Genomic DNA, 27,566 nt, shown 5'->3' with positions numbered 1-27,566 from the left:
TTTCTGCTTATCTTTTCAAAAGGCTGCTTTTTTTCCTGTCCTCCTTTATGGTTTTCATGGTTAATCTCCTTTATTGACACTAGGTCATGCAACTCTCTGTACCTCTGCAGAGGTACAGTCACACTCCATTAATACTGAGTCAATTTATCATCATCATGGATGGGTTGGATGATGGTATTGAAGGAAAGCATTAGATTGAAGTTTCTCTCTACCAGCAGCAGACAGGTCCATGTTCAGCCGTCTATATCTACCTCGCCTGTTAATATATTTCTCTTTCTTCCATTTTTTTTGTAAGATGTCTATGTCCATTATTGCTCTTACTTGAGGAGTAAGTTGTGTGGCTACGTTATTTATTTATTTTTTAAAAAATTATAGCTCTTTAGTCAACTTACATTTTGAAACTCAAGTCTGTTGATGAAGATGTCGGTTTGTTTGCTACTTTCAGCTGCAAGAAACTGGGGTCTTCGCCCTTTGGCTGCAGCTATCGTGGGTTGGAAGGGGAAAACGTGGGGAGAAATGCAGACTATCACAGAGCCGTAGGTCATATATCATACTGTTGCCTACACCAATGAGACCCACAATCTACTTGGCATATTTATGTTGCCATCCACTGTTCCCAGAGTAAGCTCACTGGGGCATTAACTCTAAAGCCTGGTAGGAAATGAGAGTTGCTGAAGGAAATGAAAAGGTAAGAAAAGAAAGGGGGAACTGAGGGATAGGAAGAAGGAGAAGAAATAAATGAGAAAGGAGAATGGAAAGAAGATTCTAGAGGGATCAGTAAAGAGGGAGGCCAAAACCAAAACAAACAAAAAATGACCCCTTTCTGAAGGCCTTCAAACCAAGCCAGCAGCAGAACTCCTAGTTCTCTTATTGTTCTAAGGGGCAAACAGGCTTTCTGCCTTTCCCTTAGGCAGTGGCTGGGGAAGGAGCAGCTTAACAAAACTCAGTTTTGTCTACACAGCAGCTGTGGAGTGTGATTCCCAGCTCAGGTAGGCAGACACGCACTAGCTCGAGCAGTGTTAACTCACTAAAAACAGCATGTGGCTGTGTTGGCAAAGATGGTGGCTCAAGCTAGCCACCTAAGTACAATCCCACAGGACCCCCTGGGTCCATACAGGGCTGGCTAGCCCAAGCCGCCTAAGCCACGCTTCTATTTGTAGGCAGTAGCTAAAGCAGAGCTAGCACATATACAATTGAGCTGAGAATCACACCTCCCAGCTGCTGTGTAGATATATGATAAGTATTAGGGTGACCAGATAAAAAGTGTGAAAAAATTGGGGTGGGGAATAGGCGCCTACGTAAGACAAAGCCTCACATATTAGGACTGTCGCTATAAAATCGGGACATCTGGTCACCCTACCACAGGATACGTCTTCACTGCAAGTGAAGGTCTGACTGTAGCATGGATAAGCATACCTTTAGCTAGCATGGGTAACAATAGCAGCACTGGCATGGTGGTGTAGACTTCAACATTGACCTTGAGAGGTCATCTGGTCCAGTGTCCTGCACTCAAAATCAGGACTAAGTATTGTCTAGACCTTATCTAGTATTACTTGCCATGTAGACATACTGTTAAGGGACAAATTCTGACCAGTGGTAAATGACAACACCTGGGCAGTCAGTATTGCTTACACCTCATCTGACTTCAGCTGTTGGGATTGGGAGGGATTTAGGGAGAGAAAAATTACAGATTTTCCGGGCACCAGCTTTAATCTTCAAAACAATCCTCTTCCTGAGGATGTTTAGGCTTCTCAGAACTGCCAGTTTAAACTATAAGGCCCAGGCTCAGATGCTTTTTTGACTTAGCATCCAAGTAGGGATGTAGATGCCAGGCACATTTTAAATTGATCGGTCTAATTTCCAAAACGGATCTTGCTTTAAATGAAATCATTACTTCTGAGAACTGAACCTACACATGAAACACTCTGCAGCATTCAAGCTTTCACCATAAATTCTCCAAAGCCCAGAAAACCCATTCTCAGGAAAACAAGAATCTGCTTCAGGGAGGCCTTGTCTGTCCTCATAGCTCGTCTGGGAGCCTGCATATTTTAAAGCAAAAGTAAGTAACTTGAATTAAGCGCTCCCTGGGCTCACAAGCTCGACTAGTTTTTTTTCTTGAGTCAAGGTAGCTTAGTGAGGCAAGTCTCCCCCATACTGTCACAGCTGTAAAAGTTAACCTATGTATGGAAACTTCAGAATCTTCCCAGACCTATATTTCAGCCACTAGGGATGGTGATCTACTCTGTAACCCATACAAGTCCTTTCCAGGTAATACTACAGAAGTGCTTCCCTACATATTGGTTTGCTTACCAATTTTCCACTCCTCAATTATTCAGAGTTGACTAACGACACCAGAAATTTCAGCTGAATCCTGTAAGCCTGAGATGTTTAGCTCTTCCAGAGTGTCAGATACATATTTAAACTTCACAATTAAGTGATAACCTAATAAACATGGCACATTCCAAAGAAGTATGACAAGTTTATTAATTCTGCTGATACCTCGAAATTTGGGGTTCTCTTCCTCCACGAGGGATTTTTATAAGACTTTTTCCCTCAAGAAAGTAACATTTTGAATTAAAATTAACCAGAACAAGGACCCTCAAGGTGAATGGTTGCATTTTAATTTTAAACTTTCATGCTACATAAAAATTCAAAAGCCACTGAATGCAAATAATTCTTCTTTGTAGTGGCCGGAAAAATAAAATAAATCAATCCACACACTGTCCTTTATACTAAGCATAATATTTTCAGGTATTAAAAAAAGATTTCAGCACCCCTACAGTTTCTCTCTATTTTTTTTTTTTGCACTTAGGCAACAGAGCATATATTAAATATCACTCATGTGTATCCTTTGCCTATTCTAGGCAATTGGGAACAGTATTTCAAAAACTGGAATATTAAAGTAGAGGCTTTGACAGTTACAAAAAGGATCTGATAAAACTTGCTTCCTAATAATAATGAGAACAGTAAATAATTTTAAAACTCTTTCTACATGTAAAAAAAAAAAAACACCTTCTCCATCCTATGAATAATAAATCTATATTACGCTGAAGCTAGCAGGAAAAAAAAAGGATACAATTTTTATTCTACAAGATGGTATTTTTGGAATGGCAAACAAGATGCTGCCTCTTCAGCATTCATGGCTTGGTACAAAAAAGTAGTACTACTTGTCAAATGAATTCTAATTGGATGACTGGCTGGAAAGTTCTCCCTCCACACCGTAACGCCATCTTTTCATCTGCACAAGATGATCCAGGAGTTAACATTCAGGGTAATAAACTGACTTAAAAAGAAAGTTCAGAGTACAACAGTTATAGAAGAAGAAGAAAAAATAATTGGTATTCTACATTCCACCTGGGAAGAATTATCAGGAGGGCTTTCAGCTGAAGTATTTTGTCTTTGTCCTTCTGGTCCTGATTCAGAGCTCATGGAAGACAACATGAAGACCCTCAATGAATTTCATGGGCTTTGGGCGATGCTGTATAAGATATGAGACTAGGATGTCCATGTAACCCTAAGGGATACTCTTGACTGGATACTCTTGACAAATACACTAAGGAAAATGAGGTTTTAATGCATCAGAGGTCTCTCCATAAATCATCTACAAGCCTGTCAGCTTTTCGGTTTTGTTTCTCTTCCCCATTGGCCTCCTGCTCCCCGGGCCACAAAGCTAAGTTCCAATTCTAGTATGAAAGAACAGGGGAAAGCTTGCTAGAGAGAGACACAGAGACAGACACTTACAGAAAGTGATAAAAAAAATCGTATCTGGGTGACCTGCTCTATATTGATGAATTTCAAATATTTACATTGGAAAACTGGCTCATTGCTAATATTTTAGGCCAAATTCTGATACATACAAGAGTCCATCAGTTTACATAATTTGCTTAGAGGTTTGGATAAGATTAGAGAGACCTCTTGCTTGGAAATTTTTTGTTTGCTTGTTTTTTGACATTCTGGATTTTGTGTGTTGTGGGTTAACATGTTGTACTCTCCTTTAATTTCTAGACAGCTTAATCCCAATCATGATATATCTGCTGCTCCACAGAGAAATGTAACCACTTCACAAAGACACGCCAACATTCACGCTTAACTGGCAGTCTCTGCAGAACCAGGAATGGAATAGCACGAGCACTGAATGTCAACCTTAAAGTACATAGGTAATCCTCTGTGCAGAGTTGGTTTACTTGAGAATTTCCTCCCTGAAAAATTCCAGAGAGATTTACAGTAGATATTGTTCACCTGCTCAAATTCAACATGATAGGCTAGACCCTCAACTAGTGTGAATCAGCACAGCCACATTAACAGAAGGGACAAGTGCTGGATGAGCAGATGTAACAGGGAGGTGCTGGGAACCTCAGCTATGACTTCTATTGATTGACACTAATTTACAGGGGCTCAGGATTTGGTCCAATATTTGTTTGCAGTTCTCCTCCCGTTCAAGTCCATGAGCATGGGAGGAGAATTGGGCCCTCATTAATGATCCTGTTTTGTCTTGAGAACAGATCAATAAAATCAAGTGACTTATTTTTCAAGGAAGCATATTACATGCGCTCATGTTTCAACCAACCCTAAAGCATAATGAATCATTGGTGTATGGAGAATGCACCCCAGATAAACAATGCACACATAGTAGAAATCTCAGCATTCTGGCCCCAATTCAGCAAATTTACATGTCTGTGTTCTGGGGAATATCAGACTTTCACCCGAAGGTTCATTTTCTCATGTAATTACTAGACCTTTTGATGCCCAGATACTTTTTCATTGTTGTCCCTTTTAAGATAAACAGGGAGTTGAGGTCAGAAGTATGAGTGACAACATAATTCCTTCTTCCTCTGTTCTGGATGGGATAAACATCAGCTCTTTTGCTCATGTTTAAGAGAAGGAGCAATTGCCTCACTCAGGTAGAGAAATTTCAATGCAATCTCAAGTATTTCCCTGGGAAAACCATAGGGGTAGGAGATTTGTGAGAAGTGTTTAATTTAAAATATCCAGAGGTTTTCAAAAATCGGCAAAGGTTTGGCAGAATTCAGACTCCCCCCCTAAGTGCCCTCATCTCTTGTCTAAGAGTTGCGGAAATGTACAGTATAAAGTAAGTGCTGGAGGAAGGCAGTGAGTTAGACCCTCAACCCCTGGTCCAGCTGCTTTGCACGGCCTTTACCTTTCCTGTGTGTGCTTTAAGCATATGGAGTGGGAGTAGGGGGAGAATTCATCCACCTGCTCAGAATAGCACCATCTAGTGGCAGGAACTATGCTTTAGAAAAAAAGACAAGTTTCTCCACCAGCAGCCCAGGAGGTCCAGGTCTCTAAATCCTAACTCTTCTTTCATCTCAGGAGCAACACGATCAGTTATTATCATTACTTCCCCACAGCCACACCTCTCCCTCAGACCCTCATTGCATCCCATCTCAACTACTGCATCCCCCGCCTCCTCCCTAGCCTCCCAGGTACGCACATTACCCCTGTACAGTCCATATACACAATGCAGCCTCTAAACGCCTCTTCCTTGCCCATGAGTTTCATACAGCACGCTCCTTTTTGAATCCCCTCCAGTGCCTCGCCATCAGCAAATGCACCTGCGCATTTAAGCTCCTTGTCACCACCTTCAGAGCTCTGGGTCGCTCTTCATTCATGACTTATCTCCCGCATCAGGCTTCCAATTAAATTCCCCACCCCTCCTCTTCAACACTGCTCCCAGCCTTGTCCACCCTTTTGTAAGCACTTCTCACACACTCTGCCCTTCATGCCATACCACCTCCCCTTGCGCATTCCCCTCATTCTCTACTATGTCTGTATTCAGTTCCTTCTTAAAAAGATCTACACTGCCATGGTACCTACAGAGACTTAGGCTGATTTGTATGTAGTTTGCCCACTCTAGTTCCCATTCCACTTCTGCTAACCACGGCCTACAGGTTTGTTCTTGTTTGAACGCAAGCTCCTCAGGGCAGGAACCATCTTTTGGTGTCTGGAGAGTGTTCAGCATGAAGTGGGTACTAACATAAATATATAACTCTTGAAAACCCAGACAGTCCCAGTCAAACCAGAAGAGTTTGGCAAGCGTGTCTTGGCTCTATGAGCTACGAGGTGGAAACATTATCTAAAAGTTGCATCTGGGGTAAAGCTAGCCAAAATATACATATTCACTAGAAAGGAGAAACTTGCAAAGAAGGATCGAAGCCTTGAAGAGTTAGTGTAGCCAATTCTTATGAACGGTGCTGTGATCTGAAGTCTTCCAGGTGTCCAGGAAAGAGGCACATCATGGGCAGAAGCACTGCAAACTTCATCCATGGTGCCTTGTCAAGAAATCTTGACCTTAGCCTGGAAGTACAACCCCCAGAGATGGCAGCGGTTCTCTTTGCCCATTCAGTGCCAAGCAGCATACACAACGGTGCTTTTTATATTGTTAGCATCATTCCATTAGGCTTCAGCTAGATTTTAACAGGCTTTTCATGAGTGAAAGGCTCCAATTTCTCGTTAACCACTCTCATAAGCCATTCAATCCAAATTAACATGACCCAGAAGGGCCACAGAAATTAACACAGGTTTCAGTGGGAAAATCAAAGAAAATATTTGTGTTTTGTATTCTGCAAATAAAATTTTTCCCAGTTGATCCCTCTCTAACCCATCTGCAAAGCAGATTCACTAAGGAAGCAATTCAGGTGGAAAGTAACTTCTCTCCACAGCCCTGCAGTCAATCCAACTGTTATTGTTTCCAAATGGCTTTCAGCTGTGGGCGGATCAGCTTTAGTGCTTTATCGCTGGGACATTTTTATTTGGCTAATCTTTGGAAATTGTTTGCTATACACAAATTAATGATCCATTTCCCCTTAGCTGGTAGGCTTCATAGCCTGTGCATCACCCCACACCTACCTCCTTCTCATTTTAATCTATTTGCAAATGGTCATTTTCTCTCTCGGCACCTGTAGGATGTGATATGTAGAATGTATATTTTAGGAGTTGGGACACGTGAAAAGATGCCTGCTTGTCTGGTAAGGAACAAAAACAGCCAGGTGAAAAGTTTGGTCAGCAGCCTGATCAGGTGAACAACTCGGTCAGCGATCCAATCAGGTACACAACTGAGTTATCAAGCTAACCTTAGAATTAGGCAGGAAAGTGTTTATGCAATATAGAATACCTACCTCTTTAATAATGTATTTAAGGCGAGCGACTGAATGTGGGTGTGCACTAGCATTTAACCTTATGCTGTGGCCTGTTTCAGTGGACTGATCACTCACTGAAGCAGCAAATAAACGACATACTTCTTCAGCTCCAGAGTCTGTCTGTGAACCTGTGCATTCGGGGTAGCAGGGAAAAGAACTGGTCAACAGCACCAAACTATAAGTGGCTTGAAGGACTATTCGGTCTATATTTATTGGTAAATTAGAAGGCACAAATCTACAGCTTCATGTGTCTCACAATCAGGGCCAGCTCTGGCTTTTTTGCCCGCCCCCCGAAGAAAAAATGGCATGGTCGGAGTGGCAATGCAGGGGGGAGAAAAAAAACAAAAACAAAAACCTGCGTCGTGGCCACAGCATGAGTGCAGGGGCACTCCCTGCACTGCAGATGTGCCCTGGCTAGCGGGGGGGAGGGAGAGGGAGTGAGAGGAGAGAGAGAAGAGAGGCGGCCAGGGCTTCAGCGGGGCACTCGCCACACAGCCCCTCCCGCTGTACCACCTGCCGGGCGGGCTCCGCGCTGCTCCAGTCAGCGAGGAGGGAAGGACGCGAGCTGCTGGGCTTGCTGCAGACCTGGCACCAGCTGGGGCAGGCGGAGCATGCTGCCTGCTCCCACCAGTGCGCTCTCCTCCTCCACGCCGCCACCCCCTACAGGGTGGCCAGATTGGCAATCCAAAAAAAAAAAAAAAAGCAGCCTAGGTTTGAGCGGAATGCCGCCCCCTAGAATCTGCCACCCCAAACACGAGCTTGCTTGGCTGGTGCCTAGAGCTGGCCCTGCTCACAATGCAGTACCTAAACTAGAAATGAAATTCGAACAATGAACTGAAATGAACTGGCTGGCCAAGGTCCTCCAAACTGAAAGTAATCAATGTTAACAACCATATTCCACCACCAATCAGTCTTCAACCTACCTCCTTAACAGAAGCCTGGAGGGGGAAAAACATGGGCTTTGCCACATGCATCAAAAGTCTGAACAGGCAGACTGTGGGTGTCTCAGTTAGCTGGCTATGTGGTTTCACAGCATCACTGCAGAATTTAGAGCATCACTGTAATGACCAAGCCTCACAACACACCAAGATACCACATAAGCAGTCGTTTCAGTCTCTAAATTGTTAGATTGCTGATGTGCTGTGCCTACTGCCCATCACCGGTATTGTTTTCTTGTACTGCCCTATATGTCTGTTTGTAGCCATGTGTTGTCTCTTGTCTTATACTTAGATTATAAGCTCCTTGGGGCAGCAGCTGTCTTTTTGTTCTGTGTTTGCACAGTGCCCAACACACTGGGGCCCTGGTCCATAGCAAGAGGTACTAGGTGCTACAAATTAATAATAATAAATGATCCCCAGGAGTAACTCCATGTAGAACAAATTACAAATTAAGATGTATTTGGATCTTAATCACTTCCTTCCTAGAAGGCTCTGCCTAACCATGTCTGGAAGAGGCATGAGTTACAGGAGATCACTTTTAAAAGCTCAGAACCATTGGCCTGGTAATGTGAATCTGAATTAGAAGTGGATTAGCCATGTCGCAATCTTAGAATCAGTCCAAAGTTAGTGCTAATCATGCAGTGATCCCGAAGGGGATCCAGGATGACCTGCCATACACTTAATTGTCACAGAACTGCAAGGTGAAAGAGCAGCTGAAAAGGAAGTCTCTGGAAGGCCGTACCTTTACTTGGCACGCCAAGACTGGCCCAGCACCTTCTTTCCTAGTTGGACATAGCCACAAGACTAGGACTTCTCCCTGTCTTCTCTCCACAAGGGCAGAAGTGGTGAAAATACCAGTTGGACTGGTGATAATTACTGTATGCAAAGGCGATTCGCACATCCAAAACACATTTATATTAGAATGAGATATTATAAACAGGTTTGGAAGGATTTGATTTTTTAATCAGTAAGTGGTTGTATGACACTTCCCTCAGCACACCCACAATCGTAAGCCACAATGTGTTACCCCTCTGCCCCAGCAAGGGAGAGTTTTGCTGAGGCTTGACCTATATGTCAGCAACCTGCCATACCAGTCCGTCTGTCTCAACAACAAACTCCTTGGAACTCTGCCAGTTTGTGACCTGCAAAGCAAGCTTAAAACAGTGAACACCAATTCATGAATTCTTCAGAAACTTCTCTTTGCAGCATCCAGTCCCTCTCAGGAGAATGCTCACAAACATTATTAATCTTGCTGCCTCCAAAAAGACAGTACACACATCAGCCTGTTAGGTTAGCTGAGGACTCACTCTATACCTCAGTGTAACAGTACTAAGATAATTTATAGTAAAATTAAGAATAAATTAATAAAGACCAGTGAGTAAGTGATTTAAAGGAAGAAGAGACAAGTTTGATTACAAACAAGCCAACACACACTTTCTAGGGACTAATACCTAATCTCAGTAAATTAAATTTTCTGCCTAACCAGTTTTCTCACTTACATCACAGTTACCAGCACCTCCAGACCAGAGGATCCAATGTTCACAGAATCAAAGTGTGCTGTCCCCTTTGTTCCCTAAGTGTTAGAAAATTAAGGGGTTCTCTTCCCTTCGTTTTATAGTCCAGTAAATCTTTGAAATGTATTCTTTGAAAAGCAAGCCCAGTTCTTCTACACTGCTGGTGATTCGATCCTCTGGTCAATCGACTTTTTCAAATTGATATAATCACTTTGTTTACCTTAGATGTAAATGTACTTCCATTGTCTTTGGACTCCCCTTGCTCAATTGACATTAGAGCCATAGGGAAAACAACATTCCTTTGTCTACAACAACTTGTGCATTCACTCTAATCAGATTGCTTGGTCTGAACATATTTTAGGAACATATTTCTGACACACATACCTTATTCTTTATACACTAACTGTGTATACTTTATGCAATATTATTAATGACCAGCGCATCATTGGTTTTTATGATACCCTACAAGACATCGTTTGACAAAATATTCTAACAATATTTGGTGTCTCTTTGCCAGCTGCCATTAAGGGGCTGTCATGGTATAATTCCCCATTCTGAACCTTAGCGTCCAAAAGATGGGGTACCAGCATGAATTCCTCTAAGCTCAATTTCTAGCTTAGTACTTGTAGCGCTGCCACCAACCAGGAATTACAGTGCCTGGTACATTCTTGTCCCCCCAAAACCTTGCCCAGGGACCCCCAAGACCCAGACCCTCTGGATCTTAACACAAGGAAAGTAAACCCTTTCCCTCACCATTGCCTCTTCCAGGCTTCCCCTCCCTGGGTTACCCTGGAAGATTACTGTGATTCAAACTCCTTGAATCTTGAAACAGAGAGGAAAATTCACCTTCCCCCCTTCTTCTTTTTCCCCCTCCCAGACTCTCCCTGAGAGAGAAAGTAATCCTAACACAGAGAGGAAATTAACCTCTCTCTCCCCCTTCCCTCCTTCCTCCCCACCAATTCCCTGGTGGATCCAGACCCCATCCCCTGGGGTCTCACACCAGAATAAAACAAACAAACAAACAAACAAACAAGTTTTTAACAAGAAAAGCTTTTAATTAAAGAAAGAAAAAACAGTAAAAATTATCTTTGTAAATTTAAAATGGAATGTGTTACAGGGTCTTTCAGCTATAGTCACTGGGAATACCCTCCCAGCCTAAGTATACAAGTACAAATTAAAATCCTTTCAGCAAAATACAAATTTGAACTCCTTCCAGCCAAATACACATTTACAAATAAAGAAAACAAACATAAGCCTAACTTGCTTTATCTACCTAGTACTCACTATTCTGAACTTATATTAGCCTGTACCGGAGAGATTGGAGAGAAACCTGGTTGCACGTCTGGTCCCTCTGAGCTCCCAGAGTGAACAACCACCAAGAACTAACAGCGCACACAAAAACTTCCCTCCCTCAAGATTTGAAAGTATCCTGTCCCCTGATTGGTCCTCTGGTCAGATGACAGCCAGGCTTACTGATCTTGTTAACCCTTTACAGGAAAAAGAGATATGAAGTACTTCTGTTCTATTAACTCTTACTTATCTGTTTATGACAGGGGCTCTTAGGTTCATTCACTACACACACACACACGCACGCACGCCAAGCAAAAAAATATTTCCATTGATAATAAAAATCTACACATAAGCAAAAGAAAGAAATACTGCTTGAGAACTCAGTTTGACTTAAGTATATTTACTTTGTATATTCTGACATGTGTGTTTTACAGGTTCTAAAGCTTTAACTTTTAGAACCTCAGTGTGCCATTAACTATCTGTTCCCCTGTAAAGGGGTTGGGACTCACCAGCCGCAGCGCCTCCTGCTGGTGACTCTGGAAATTAGCTCGATTCCAGTGGAGCACCCCCTCCTGGTGGTGTCCTGTCCATTGTTCTGCCTTCCGCTGCTGTCGCTGGACTCGCATTGCTCCCTGCTCGGCGGCGTCCTCTTCGAGGCCACTGCCCTCCGGCAGCGTCCCTTAGTCCATCTGGACCCCCTTCTGGGGATCGGTAATCAGCAGTCCTCCACTCCAGCCACCATGTGCAACCCCACACCCCAAAGTCTAATCTCTCTTATCAAGGATCTGGTGTAGGCTGTAACTGTCGCTCCCTACGGCCGATGGCTGGGTGCACTGCAAAGAGGAAGGGGGGGACCCAGGCCTGCCCTCTACTCTGGGTCCCGGCCCAGGGATCCTCTGGCGTCAGCCTCGCTGTCCTCTTTCTTTCCCCTCCTCTGTCTGTTCCCCTGGGCCGCTTCCCCTACGGCCCCTTGCACCCTCTAGGCCCTTGCTTTTAGGGCCTGCAGCCTGGCAGCTCTGGGCTAGAGTCTTCTCTAGCCTCCCTGAGCCTGCCCAGCACTGTCCACAGTGCTAGTCTCCCCCTTGGAGACTGACCTTCCCCTGTCAAAGGCCTGAGACAGACTGACCGCTCCTGCTCTGGGCAGCCTTTATATGTGGGTGAGCCTGGCCCTGATTGGTTCCCTCCAACCTGGGCCCTGATTGGCTCCCCATAAGCCCTTTTCTGATTGGCTCCCGGGCTGTACAGGTTCCCTGGCCTGCCACAGCCCATTCTCCCAGAGAGTGGGGCAGACCGCCCCACTACACCTCCTATTGTCTGACCAACCCCATCATTTCCCATTACTATGAATATCTAAAATTGATAAAATAGAAAAAAATGCTTAAAATAAACTGATATCTGCTAAAATTATATAAAAAAATAAAAATCCAATTCTGCCATGCCTAAGCCAAGCAGAATGCACTCACTCAAACAATTCAACACTAATGCTTCTAGGGTTTCTCTCTGACCTTGCAAGAAGGTTTTAGGACATGGTGCTAAAAATGCCTTATCATAAAGTAGCTCTTACACTGTTGCCAGTCCTGGTGCTGTTCCAGTCGTGATGGAAAATAATTATAAATCCGACAATAAGATTAAACAGTATGAAAATATTGTCACAGTTTCAGGGTTAACTGCACCCCTCTCCCTCCCCCCCTCCTCCTCTCTCACACACACGTCTTCCTTGAGGACTTTCTAGGCTTCCTGCCATCACCTATCTCAAGTGGAGACCCATGTCTCTCCCTCCAAGGTCAGAGTGGGTTAGACATACAGTCCCTCTGCACCACACTGTGATTTCCCCAGCAGGTGAGACTGGGGTCCGGCACCTGTGATTAATCTTTCTCCGGGAGCTATGACACTGTATACCAGTTAACAACTAGTCTTCACAAAGCAAAAACACACTTTATTCTTAGGGCAAAAACAGAGAAAACATTTAAAAAAAATAATAAGAATTCCTACATGAATGCTCAAAGCTTACCAGAGGTCACTCATCAGTTTTATGAGTTGTACCCAGAAGGTGTTATCCGGCTGATGAATCAAAAGGAAGACCCTGTGTCAGTTTAAACACATCCTTTTTACATAAATGCTTTTTATCTGTTGGTCTCTGGAAAACCCAGTTTGTACCAGTATATGCAGGTCACCCCAAAGGAGGTACCTCTCTGGAGCTGTTAACAGTTTCAGCCACAAGCCTTAAACTCCAACTCGTTCTGAGTTCCTGAAGAAACAATGGTAACTCCTCATCATCATCACACCCTGCCTTACATGGCATACAGTCCCTGACCCACAGTGATACATAAACCATTCATAGACTTAATACAATATGGTCCCCCAAAGATACCACAATATCTGTCACACACATTCACCATCAATAATTCACCAAAACAATTCCACAAACGTGGAAGAAGTTCCAGCAGAAATAGGAGTTTTACTGCACTTCACTAGATTTACAAACTAACTGAAAATGACCCTCCTCCAGGTTGCACTAGCCTAAGGACCCAATGCTGCAAACACTTGTGGCACCTACTTAATGTTGTGTGTCTGAGGAGTCTCATTGAAGCCAAATGGGACAAATCACATGCTTAACTTTATGCACATGCATAAGACTTCACAGGACCTGGGTCTAAACTGGTCTTCTTACCACCTCTTTGCTATCTCTACCACTGTCCTCCTTTCTGTCCCTCCACAAAGTCACACCTCTGGTGAAATGGGAGCCTTCTTCTGTACAGCTTTGATTATCCAGAACAGCCTCCCTCTATTTCTCTACTTCCTAGACTTCTTTTTCTTTCACATTTTAGCTGAGCAAGTCTCTTTTCTCCTTTGTCTAGGCACCTTCAGTCCATTCTCCCTCAGTTATTCTTTACATCTTTCTGTGTGCTTGTATTTTAACTCTCTAAAGCATTTTGCATTACAGGTTATAGAAAAGATGTTATCTAAACTAAGGCAGGATTGTGTTGCTGCCTGTACTTATGCACAAGAGTTTCAATGATATACACAACTTGAACAGACTCCAGCTGTGTTGTGTAAGTAAGTCAAGTAAATTCTGAATTATTCAACATTTAAAAACACAGAAAAAAAGTATTTCCTTTTTTACATGCAATAAGATTTATGCTTTTTGTCTCCCAATCAATAGCCTGTGTGTCCCCACATGGCTGATTTATCAGTACTGAAAATATAATTGTAAACCTAGTTTGAGGTGAACCACAAAGTCTCTTCATAACAGGATTATTTAAATACAAAATGGGTTTGGAAAACGGGTTTTCAATGGCTAATCTATTTTGTCTCCAACTCGAGCTGCAGGATTTTCTAACATCATAAACACAGACTGAGTGAAAACATAAGCGGTATTATGATTCTCCTCGCGCTCCGTCTGTGCAACTCTCTCATTAATGTTAAACTTGATGGGAGTTGTATGCATGCCCTCAGAGGAGAATAATAAACCTTGTAATCTCTGTAAAGTAAAGAAGGGGATTTTACTGGAAATGTGGTCATATATTCATAGACTCTAGGACTGGAAGGGACCTCAAGAGGTCATTGAGTCCAGTCCCCTGCTCTCATGGCAGGACCAAATACTGTCTAGACCATCTTGGATAGACATTTATCTAACCTACTCTTAAATATCTCCAGGGGTGGGGATTAAACAACCTCCCTAGGCAATTTATTCCAGTCATGTATACCAGTATAAGAACCTATCTTATTAGCAGTCTGCTAAAGAATCTTTGGGCCCAATTCTCAGATATGCTACAGAACTTTTATGCTATTCTAACACTATAAAGGGACTTTGAAGTAGTTGGAAAGGACTTCTGAAGGAGGAAGTCTCATAGGCTTGTTCAGAGCTGCTGTTCATTTCTACATTACCTTAACTCTCAGCCCCAAATGCAGGCTGTATTTTTGGAGCTGCAGCTGAAATGTTCTGTATTACATGTATTCTAGAGAGTTCAAGAGAGTTGGTAGTTTTCCAAGGAGACATTATTAAGTGCACAATAGCAAACAATCCCACTGCATAGGAAAGATCGGAAGTATGGCAAGAAACCACCCTGGCTTCACCAGAAGATCTTCAATGATCTCAAACTTAAAAAAGAATTCTACAAAAAATAACACAAGTATGTAGGGACAAAATTAGAAAGGCCAAGGCACAAAATGAGATTCAACTATCTAGAGACAAAGGGTAACAAGAAAATATTCTACAAATTCATTAGAAGCAAGAGGAAGACCAAAGACAGTGTAGGCCTGTTACTCAATGGGGGCTGGGGTGGGGATAACAGAAGTGCTAAATGACTTTTTGTTTCAGTTTCCATCAAAGAGTTTAGTAGCAATTGGATATTGAATGCAATGAATGCCAATGAAAACGAGGCAGGATCAGAGACTAAAAATAGGGAAAAAAACAAGTTAAAACTTGCTTAGACAAGTTAGATATTATCAAGTCTCTAGGGCCAGATGCAATACATCCTAAAATACTCAAGGAGCTGATTGAGGGGATATTTGAGCCATTAGCGATTATCTTTGAAAAGTCATGAAAGAGGGGTGAGATTCCAGAGGACTGGAAAAGGGGAAATGTAGTGCCAATCTATAAAAAGGGGAATAAAGACAACCCAGGGAATTACAGAGCAGTCAGCTTAACTTCAGTACCCTGAAAGATAATGGAGCAAATTGAGCAATCAATCTGCAGACACCTAGAAGTTAATAATGTGATAAGTAACAGTCAGCATGGATTTGTCGAGAACAAATCATGTCAAATCCACCTCATAGCTTTCTTTAATAGGATAACAAGCCTTGTGGTTAGGTGGGGAAGCAGTAGATGTGGCATATCTTGACTTTAGTAAGGCTTTTGTTACTGTTTTGCGTGACCTTCTCATAAACAAACTATAGAAATACAACCTAGATGGAGCTACTATAAGGTGAGTGCATAAATGGCTGGAACACTGTTCCCAGACAGTAGCTATCAGTGGTTCACAGTCAAGTTGGAAGGTTATATCAAGTGGGGTCCTTATGGGTCTGGATCTATTCAATATTTTCACAATTATTCAGATAATGGCATAGAGAGTACACTTCTACAGTTTGAGGATACCACCAAGCTGGGAGGCGTTGCAAGTGTTTTGGAGGATAGGATTAAAGTTCAAAATGATCTGGACAAACTGTCTGAAGTACATAGGCTGGAATTCAATAAGGACAAACGCAAAGTACTCCAGTTAGGAAAGAACAATTAGTTGCAAACACATACAAAATGGGAAATGACTACCTAGGAAGAAGTACTGTGGACAGGGATCTGGGGGTCATAGTGGATCACAAGCTAAATGAGAGTGTAACAGTGTAACGCTGTTGCAAAAAAAAAAAAAAAAAGCAAACATCATTCTGGGATGTATTAGCAGGAGTGTTGTAAGCATTACACAGGAAGTAATTCTTCCGTTCTACTCTGTACTGATTAGGCCTCAACTGGAGTATTGTGTCTAGTTCTGCGTGTCACATTTCAGGAAAGATGTGGATGAATTGGAGAAAGTTCAGGGAAGAGCAACAAAAATGATTAAAGATCTAGAAAGCATGACCTCTAGGGAAAGATTGAAAACATTGGGTTTGTTTAGTCTGGAAAAGAGTAGACTAAGGCCATGTCTACATCTAAAATTTTGCAGCGCTGGTTGTTACAGCTGTATTAGTACAGCTGTATAGGGCCAGCGCTGCAGAGTGGCCACACTTACAGCAACCAGCGCTGCAAGTGGTGTTAGATGTGGCCACACTGCAGCGCTGTTGGGCGGCTTCAAGGGGGGTTCCGGGACGAGAGAGCAAACCGGGAAAGGAAACCAGCTTCGCCGCGGTTTGCTCTCTCGGTCCCGGAGCCACCCAGCAAACCGCAGGGAAGGAGACCTGCTTGCTCGGGGTTCCGGGACCGAGAGAGCAAACCGGGAACGCCGCGGTTTGCTCTCTCGGTCCCGGAGCCACCCAGCAAACCGCAGGGAAGGAGACCTGCTTGCTCGGGGTTCCGGGACCGAGAGAGCAAACCGGGAACGCTGCGGTTTGCTCTCTCGGTCCCGGAGCCACCCAGCAAACCGCAGGGAAGGAGACCTGCTTGCTCGGGGTTCCGGGACCGAGAGAGCAAACCGGGAACGCCGCGGTTTGCTCTCTCGGTCCCGGAGCCAGCCAGCAAACCGCAGGGAAGGAGACCTGCTTGCTCGGGGTTCCGGGACCGAGAGAGCAAACCGGGAACGCCGCGGTTTGCTCTCTCGGTCCCGGAGCCAGCCAGCAAACCGCAGGGAAGGAGACCTGCTTGCTCGGGGTTCCGGGACCGAGAGAGCAAACCGGGAACGCCGCGGTTTGCTCTCTCGGTCCCGGAGCCACCCAGCAAACCGCAGGGAAGGAGACCTGCTTGCTCGGGGTTCCGGGACCGAGAGAGCAAACCGGGAAAGGAAACCAGCTTCGCCGCGGTTTGCTCTCTCGGTCCCGGAACCCCGAGCAAGCAGGTCTCCTTCCCTGCGGTTTGCTGGGTGGCTCCGGGAATGCGAGAGCAAACCGCGGCGAAGCTGGTCTCCTTTCCCGGTTTGCTCTCTCGGTCCCGGAACCCCGAGCAAGCAGGTCTCCTTCCCTGCGGTTTGCTGGGTGGCTCCGGGACCGAGAGAGCAAACCGGGAAAGGAAACCAGCTTGATTACCAGAGGCTTCCTCCTTCCACGGAGGTCAAGAAAGGCGCTGGTAACTGTCTACATTGGATTACCAGCGCTGGATCACCAGCGCTGGATCCTCTACACCCGAGACAAAACGGGAGTACGGCCAGCGCTGCAAACAGGGAGTTGCAGCGCTGGTGGTGCCCTGCAGATGTGTACACCTTCAAAGTTGCAGCGCTGTAACTCCCTCACCAGCGCTGCAACTTTCTGATGTAGACAAGCCCTAAGAGGGGACATGACAACAGTTTTCAAACATAAAATGTTGTTACAAGGAGGAGGGAGAAAAATTGTTGTTCTTAACCTCTGAAAATAGGACAAGAAGCCATGGGTTGAAATTGCAGCAAGGGCAGTTTAGGTTAGACATTAGGAAAAGCTTCCTCGCTGTCAGAGTGGTTAAGCACTGGAATATATTGCCTAGGGAGGTTGTGGAATCTCCATCATTGAAGATTTTTAAGAGCAGGTTAGATAAACACCTGTCTGAGCTGGTCTAGAGGACTAAATCTACACTAGCAATTTGTCAGTAAAACTTTTGTTGCTCAGTGGTGTGAAAAAAACCACGCTGGCCGACATAAGATACTCTGATAGAAGCGTCAATGTGGATAGTGCTATGTCGGTGGGATACACTCTCCTGCCAACACAGCTACCATCGCTCGTTGGGGTGGTTTAATTACATAAATGGGAGAGTTTGCTCCTATCTGCATAGAGTGGCTTCATGGAATATCCTACAGTGGCTCAGGTGCTTCAGTATCGCTATGCTGTTGTAAGCTCTCTAGTGTAGACATAGCCTGCCTTGGGTGTAGGGGAATGGACTAGAAAATCTCTCCAGGCCCCTTCCAGTCCTATGATTCTATGCTTACCCAGGCCCATAAGAGACTGGGAACAGAGCCTAAATTAGAACAGACTGTCTCCTGTATGTGTCATAACCTCTTTTGGGTTTCAGTTTCTGCAGGGTTCATGCTCCTTGAATTTACGGTATAAACAACTGAAACACTCCAGGAGAAACTCAACCCCACACACCAAGTTTCACTTGATTTGGTGTTGTACCAATTATATTAGACCAGTAAAAACCAGCAGGATCTTATTAAAGGGGACAAGGCAAAGATGCCACATTTATTATGGTAACAATTTATGACTAATAACTAATATCTTAATTCTTATACACACACACACACACACAAACACACACACACACACACACACACATTATACCTATTACCTATACACACACACACACACATTCACATTATACCTAATACCTATACACACACATTCACACACACACATCCACATTCATCAGGTGTTCTGCAGCTGCTGCATAGTTACCAGTCCTGAAGATAGCTTAAGTTCACGGCTTGATTTTGCAGCTTGGGTTCGTAGCTTGTGGCAGCTAACTGGCCAGGAAAGCTGGGCACAAGGCTGAGCTGGATCTCTGTTGGGCAGGCACTGATGTCCTTCCATGTTGGCAGCATAATGTTACCCATAGTCTCTCATCTCACCCTTCTTTTTTTATAGGCTTTTAGTTTGGATTCAAAGTCTATAGGTCTTGCTGTGTCACGCTGCCTCTGGGTTTAGATTGATCACCCATCAATTGCAGGCGTGACTTTCAGCCTTGGACCTGGCTTTGATCTTCCTTCTGTTGTCCTTTTCTTTTTAGGGTGGATGCTTCTTACTTTGTTTAGGGCTGTTGTCTAGGTCTTCAGCCGTTGGTATTTGAACTTTATGTCATCAGGACAGGCTGGGGCTGGAGGCTGATTCCATCATTCATGCATACCTCATTCACACATCTTAACTAAACTAATAAGATTACAGCAGGGTTTGCAAAAATGAAGGTTGGAGGAAGCTTTTACAAAATGGAGTGAGTGTTTTAAAATGGGGTTTGAATTACAATATGGAACAGAAGTTACAGTATAGGCAAGTGTAGTGAATGGTGAACAGATGTTACATTAATAAAGTGAACAATTAAAAACAATTTCATTTATCAGTTCTACATTGGGATCAAAACCACGCAAAAATATTGCTGGATTTCACTATTTCTACCTGAAACTGTAGAAGTTCTGGAACCTTAATGAGATTTTCTATTAAGCAAGGCTGAATGTTGAGTCCAATGAAATGGCAAACCAAATATGTTTCATATCATTTCAATTTTTATTGTATTTTGTACAGCTCTTGATCAAACAATATAGTTTGGTGAAGCTATAACTTAACTTGAATTTCACCTTATACCCTGGGTATGGGGACCTAATCCTGCATCGCTGGGTGTCACCTCAAACATTTGAGTTTAGGAAGCTATCAAGCAGCAAGAAAATACCAGGACCATTTCCTTCATCTTACCCAAATTCTATTTCACATTTTCACTGCTATAAAAATAATCTCAGATTTGTTCTAAAATTGTTTGCACCACAAAACTTTATAACATTGCTCTTCAAATAAGAAGTCTTCAGACCTACTGAGGCTTTGGAAGTTGTGTCACAAGGTTTTTCCTAGAAGCACCTTCACGCCTGATTATTTAGTAACGTGAGAGAGTTCAGCTCCTTCATAAATCCTGATCTACTGCTAAATGCCTGCTGGGCATATTCTCATTGCGGTACGCAAGACTCAGTGCCAGACCAGAAACTCTCTAAATTGGATCCTTAGGGCATGAAGATTTGCTACTGTAAATTTTACCAGTTGTCTTTTAAGTTCCTCTTTTAGAAGAAAACTTTACTAAAGGAAAAACTGGTTCTAAGTTTTTTAAAAGGAGGGAAGTTCAGTCCTAACAAGTCATGTTTTGAAAAAAAATCATTTTTTGAAATGCAAATTAATTTACACTTGTGAAAAATAACGCTTTATAAAATACAGAACCAGCAGTAAGAGGTCAGGAAACATTGAATAATTTTGGGATTCTTGGACAAACTTCAGAAGGTCCAAACACTGGACCCGAATCTTTCAGTGTTCAAAGTCCACACCTAGATCAAAAGCTGAATTTTGCAAATGGCCCTTGCACTTAATTCACTCCACTTTAACAGGAGTGGTTTAATTGATTTGAATGGAGTCTGCTTGATTTATGTAATTGTGAGAGGAGAATCAGGCCTACATTTTGCATTTTAAGCCCATTTTTTGTTTATAAATTTTCTAACTGAAAGTGCGGAGAGCATAAGACACTTTCTCCAAGTCACACAGTGAAACAGCAGTGCAAATGAGAATGGGAGACAGGTTGGTTAACCTTTTTCTTTCTTTTAATATTGTACATGCTTCTGCATTTTCTGGGATTTATCCAAAAGTGGAAGTGAAATACAGACAAAACACTTATTACTGCAGCCCTGCTCATCTGTAATCACCAAGTTCTGGAAACCTCATGGAATAACCTGTTCTTGTGAAATTTACAAGATGGTTCCTTCAGCAAAATGTTCCAAAGAAGCTGAGATGTGTATCTGAACTTCTGAAGTTCACTCATCTTAATCTTATCCCTTATTTTCAGAATATATTTTACTGAGCATCAGCACACATTGTAGTATTGTGTAGGACATTGATCCCATGAATGAATGGTATAGCAAGGAAAAGGAAAAACCACATAACAGTTTAGACAAATATTCATATATGACAAGAAGGATTTTTGCAAAGTCCTTTCTACTTTTCCACGCAATGTTTTACTTCGTATTGGTGTTTCTGGTGAGATTTTACTTCATTCAGCTAATAGCTAAGCTGGTTTCATTACAGTATCCACCAACATCTAAAAGGGCACCAGATATATTCAAATATTTAGCTTGAGGTACAGCAAGTCTTAAGGCTGGAATCTGACTTTATGTGCACAAGACTGTGCCTAAAATACAGCTGTTCAGGAGCAACCCTTAAAGTTACTGTGTCTCTGACATACCAGGTTCCTCCTACACTGGGAACATATTACTACCCATTCCCACACTTACGCAGCTGCTCTGGCCAGCAAGCAGGAGAGGGGCAGATAGCCAAGACTTTGCTCACTGCCTGCCCACCTGCTCTAGGCAGGGATTATGAAGGCTGGTAGCTCCACTTACCCCAACATAACCCAACTGCAAAGTCCACCTTGCACAAAATCATAAGGAAGATTTTCACTTCCCCGAGTGTTCATGTAGCCTGACGCACAATCTAGGCCTCAGCCCATAATGCAATGTGACACAGAGAATCAGAGGTCTAATGGGGATTAGAAGACTCATTGTGTGTTGGAGTCCCCGGTTTCACTGCTAAACCATTCTGCTTCCAAATCTATTCCGAAGTAGGAACTTATTAAAATAAAGAAAAAACTGTTTGTCCAAACTAGTCTGAAGCTAAATATCAGGGGCCAAATCTGCCTGAAACGTGCCAAGTTCAATTGTAACAATTGATCTGGACAAAAAAAAAAAAAAAAGCTTAGACATACCCAGATGCTGTCTTCTTGTCTGTACTGCTTCCAGTTGTGTCCTGTATCGCTGAACATTAGAATGTAGCTTGTTATCCAGTCAGAGCTTCCGTACCTGCCTTGGGTGGCGACTGCTGTAATCTCAGCTCTGTCTCCCAGATCAATCTGAAGCCATTGTTGTGGATTAGATTCTGATGGGGACCAACCACCATCTCCTAGGAGACATCAGAGAAAGGTGGCTTAGGAGTTCAACATTGGCACCCAAATGGTTATTAATAAAAATCATTTAATTTTATAAATTTTAATTCTTTACAAACTTGCCCCAACTTTACTGAAATTTAAAATTATTATTTTCATATATAGGATGCTTGGCAAATATAATAAGCAACCGTAAACATGTGAGCTATTTAATTAAATGAAAAGTACACATTAAATAAGGAAATTCCTAGGCAATTCCTGCTTTCTGTCAACCAGTGACAGTCGCCACACTTCAAAAAGAGAGGATTACAACTTCGTCATAAAAATGCATTTCTTACCTCTATGTGTATTTGTACAGACTCAGGGATGCTTTATAGCCCCTATTTTAACATTCTCTTCTATTTTCTTTCATAGCAAGGTTTAAAAGATGCACATAAGAGTTAGCTACTGTGACTTGTACCTTGTATAGAATACTTGATTGCAGTCTTTAATTGCAAGTTGGAAATACACCTCTACCCAGATATAACACGACCCAATATAACACGAATTCGGATATAATGTGGTAAAGCAGCACTCCGGGCGGGCGGAGCTGCACACTCCGGTGGATTAAAGCAAGTTTGATATAATGCAGTTTCACCTATAACACGGTAAGATTTTTTGGCCCTGGGGTAGAGGTGTATAATACAAAAGGTAGGTTGTAAAAGTAGAGATAATTTGATCAAACGTCAATCAACCAACAAAAAGGCCATCTCAAAGAATAAGACACTGCCCTCTTCTATAATACACCAGTTTGGTTTAGACACGATCTGGCTGTGTAAAAATACGAGGATGTTCTTTATTCAGGATATTCCAAAGAGGACTGATGCTTATGGATGTGTTAGTAAAGCTATAAACTAAATCATAAAAATTGGACTCTTCGGAAAAAGAAAAACCTTCACTTTTAAGCCCCCACAAAAAATTCTAGAAATATCCTTACTGGAATGGATTTCTTTATACACACTGTACAGTCTTCATTCTTTACACTTTAGTGAGAGTGTTTATGGTTAGAAATGTTTGACAGAAGGTATTGGTGTTTTTTTTTTTAAACTCATATTTACTTGTACAGGTGTTGTTGTCAAGATGGTACAAGCTTCCACTGACATGCTCATTTACAAATATTTGGGATCTGAAAGCAAGCCATTCATATAACTTCCTGATACCATTGTTATATGAACAGCAAGATGTTTTAGGTTCAAATATAGCAAGGTCATTTGACGTGGTCAGCAGTTACTAATGAAAGAAGCAATCTGAGTATAACAATATTTATATTATTTGGGAATTAATTTGCTATCTGGCATTGCTTAAGCAATTCCTTAGCAAACGTGAAAGACAAGAAGAAACTCTCCACGGATGGTAAAAAGAAAAGCCTATATCTTCTTTGATGACCATTTAAGTTTAAAGAAGCTTTAATAATCATTTAAATTTCATAAAGACTATTTTAAGAACTGAAAGACTTTTACATGGCCCCAACAGAAACAATTCCAACTCCTATTAAATGCTCGTGGACCTAAAAGGTTATCTAAGAAAATGAACTGAATTAAAAAAACAAACAAACAAACAACTCACTAACTTTGAAGATGTTCTGAGGATTTCCGGTCATGAAGACAAGAGTAATCCAACCATATATCTGAAGAACAATTACAACCCTGCTGCATCTGCATTAGCACATTGCACAGTCAGAAGCAGAAAATGCTACCAAGACCATCCCAGGAAGATGCTGAGCCCATAAAAGGTGACAGTGGCTGATAACCAAATTCAGCCATCTCTCTGAAAGAGGAGCATCTTCCCCCACTCCGGTGAGTATATGGAAAAAGAAGCGTATATATTCGTCTGACAGAGACATGCACGCTTATGCTTATCTGCTCTCTTGCTTACTTTTATTACATGTGTATACAGACTTACTTCCTTACACACACACTTACACACTCAGCATTCAGCTCAGCTCAGCGTGCTGGTCTCCTCTTTACAAGCACGCAAGCAGCAACAAGATAGCTCACAACAAAGAAGCCACCACACAACACTAAGGAGCAGCAACCTCCCAGCCCAGCACTGCTTCTGGAGGGGGGGAACATCTTCAAGACTTCAGCATAGCTGACCAATTTGTAAAAACATAGCCATGAGAGCTGTCCCGCAGCTCCAGCCTGTCACTCTGTCCTGACCCGTGTGATGCAGAACCCTGCTTTCCAAAATGGTCTTTGCTGCTACACCCCCACTTCTTGACACACCAGCAGCTGCTCCGCACACTATCCTTGGGGCTGCCCCAGAAAGCACTGCGCCTCAGACAAGGAATTCCCGCACGGCTTTCTCCTTGTTCCAGAAAGGTAGTAATTTGCTGCTGACCTGTAGCAATAGCAACACTGGGGCAGATCCGAAGCATTTCCCAGACTCTCCCTACTCACCTGCTCCAGTTAAGGAATAGGCAGGCTCACCGCACCTGCTTTCTCCTGCAGGGCTGGACCCAAGGTCCAGGCAGCCCAAATATATATCAGGTGGTGCAGGGGTTGCCAAGGTAAATATTTTCTCTCTTCCTGAATGCAAGCAGCAGCTATATATGTGAGTGGCCTGAAGACAGATTGCCAGGCACTGCCAGAAAGGCTATGCATGTACATTTCTATTCCCTATATTATTCACTGGGGATTCTCCCCCCTCCTGCCTATTGGAATATATAATTCATAGGCACATTTGGAGTGTGGCATTTCCTCTTCTGCCATCTGGTCTGCCACTCTCTTGTGACACATCCACTCCAGGGAGCAGATGCCAGCAGTTATGCACAAGAAAATTAAAGTAGACTGTACAGCAGGCTCTGCAACGTGGGGGATGAAATATGAGGAGAGGGGGTTAGAACTCCACTGTGAACTGTGCTGCAGGCATGTTTAGATGAATCTCTTTTATTAAGAGTGCCAGGTAATTATAAACCAGACCTAATGTGGCATTTATTAGACCCGGTCTATTTAGACATTCTTTGAGGGCGCTCTCTAAAGTGGTAAAACATGCATGAGATCATCACGTCTCCCATATTAAAATTAGAAGAATGAGATGATTAATGAACTTTCCGTGGGCTTAGCAGTTTACAGCATCACAACTAAGAGGGATATTCTTCCCCCAGTCCTCCTGCCCAGCTCCCATTGGCTTTGATGGGAGCTCTGTGCATGTGTTGGAGGAAAGGGTATATGCCAATCTGCTTGTTTCTGCACAGCTCCGGCATTCTCTCTACCGTTCATCACAAGTTGGAGGAGAGAAGAAAGGGCTAGGGGAAAAGGGTCTCTCATCGGCCTCTGTGCCAAAGGCACCTGATACAAGCGCTCATGTTCTCCGTGGCAACAATTATAATGCTAGAGACACACAGGCTGTAAGATCATATGGTTCTCAGGCTGGAGTCCCAAAAATAAACTGAAAAGAACAAATCCAGCAAAATGTACAAATTGTAAAAAATTAATTGCAAAAATGGCACTTTGTTTTCTTTATTTTATGTGGAGCTTCTTAGGATGTCTGTACTTATTTCAGTGTTTTATTAATATAAAGTAACACAAATGCTTGCCCTCTGTCTTGAGCATCTTGCAAGCAGCTCAGCGGGGTTTATATTGTACTTCAAACTCTTGGACTTCCTGCTGAAAGTAAGGGCTTCCCTGCTGCACAGCCTTACTTTAATGCCCAGATCAAACCACCTGCCATAAAACAAATCACATTTGACAAAAAAATATCTGTTTCTTCTAAACTACAATTATCTACATTGAGAGCTCAGGCTGGGAGTTTATGGGGATCTGTGAAAGCCTAGGCTTATTATAGCAATTAGTCCTTTTTCATCTATTTATTTGTTTATGGTAAACAAAAATTCAATTTGTTAAATCTGTTCCAGAAATCAGATTTACCAGAATTATATGGATCAGAATTATATTGACTACTTTAGTAGATCCAACATAGCTCAGTTTCTTTGATAGAGTATGGCATAATCTCTCACTGTGGTCCGTGTAGTATGTAGATAGCATAGATATACTATAGTATGTAGATAGCATAGATAGCTATGTAGATAGCAATGTAGATAGCATAGATATACTACACGGACCACAGTGAGAGATTATGCCATACTCTATCAAAGAAACTGAGGAACCACCTGATCAGCATCCTATATAGCAAACAGGAAAACATCAAAAAAGAGCTCTCCAACCTGGAGACTGTCATTAATAACCAAACTTCCATACAAACGGACTTCACTAAAATAAGACAGGAGATCAACATTACTGAATTCACCTCTCTACAAAGGAAAAAGGACTGCAAGCTGTCTAAACTCCTACCCGCCTCATGGGGCCACAACCATGGTACCCACAACCCACCCAGCAATATCCAATCTATCCAACTACACACTCAGCCCAGAAAAAAAGTCTGTCCTATCTCGGGGACTCTCTTTCTGCCCTGCCACTCCCACCAACATGATACAGTTCTACGGCGATCTGGAAGCCTACTTTCGCCATCTCCGACTCGAAGAATACTTTCAGGACAATACTGAACAGCGCACTGATACACAGGTACCCTCCCACCAACTCCACATGGACTCCTCCTGAGGGCCAAAATGACAGCCTGGACCTCTACATTGAATGCTTCCGCTGACGTGCACAGGCAGAAATTGTGGAAAAACAACATCATTTGCCTCATAACCTAAGTCGTGCAGAACGCAATACCATCCACAGCCTCAGAAACCACCCAAACATTATCATCAAAGAGGCTGAAAAAGGAGGTGCTGTTGTCATCATGAACAGGTCTGACTACCAAAAGGAGGCTGCCAGACAACTCTCCAACACCAAATTCTACAGGCCACTTCCCTCAGATCCCACTGAGGAATACACTAAGAAACTGGAACATCTACTCAGGACACTCCCTACACTAACGCCGGAACAAATCAACATACCTTTAGAGCCTCGACCAGGGTTATTCTATCTACTACCCAAGATCCACAAACCCGGAAATCCTGGATGCCCCATCATCTTGGGCATTGGCACTCTCACTGAAGGACTGTCTGGATATGTGGACTCTCTACTCAGACCCTATGCCACCAGCACTCCCAGCTATCTCTGTGAAACCAATGATTTCCTGAGGAAACTACAATGCATTGGTGACCTTCCAGAAAACACCATCCTAGCCACTATGGATGTAGAGGCTTTCTACACGAACATCCCACACACAGATGGAATACAAGCTGTCAGGAACAGTATCCCTGATGATGCTACAGCACAACTGGCTGCTGAGCTCTGTGCCTTTATCCTCACACACAACTATTTCAAATTTGATGACAATATATATCTCCAGATCAGTGGCACTGTTATGGGCACCCGCATGGCCCCACAATATGCCAATATTTTTATGGCCAACCTGGAACAACACTTCCTCAGCTCTCGTCCACTCA

General features: G+C 43.0%; 1 protein-coding gene across 1 annotated transcript in view; it reads right to left on the bottom strand.

The window, feature by feature from the left end:
• CNTNAP5 (contactin associated protein like 5) overlaps positions 1-27,566 on the bottom strand; it is a 431,022-nt gene that overhangs the window by 277,653 nt on the left and 125,803 nt on the right. The window contains exon 3 of the mRNA XM_030580503.1: positions 21,953-22,146. Coding sequence (XP_030436363.1) covers positions 21,953-22,146 — 194 coding nt within the window. The remainder of the gene's footprint in view (positions 1-21,952; positions 22,147-27,566) is intronic.

The sequence above is a fragment of the Gopherus evgoodei genome, chromosome 11 (assembly GCF_007399415.2).
Source record: "Gopherus evgoodei ecotype Sinaloan lineage chromosome 11, rGopEvg1_v1.p, whole genome shotgun sequence".
Lineage (NCBI taxonomy): Eukaryota > Metazoa > Chordata > Testudines > Testudinidae > Gopherus > Gopherus evgoodei.
The sequence above is the reverse complement of the archived record's forward strand: the minus strand, read 5'-3'. Positions and strand labels throughout refer to the sequence as shown.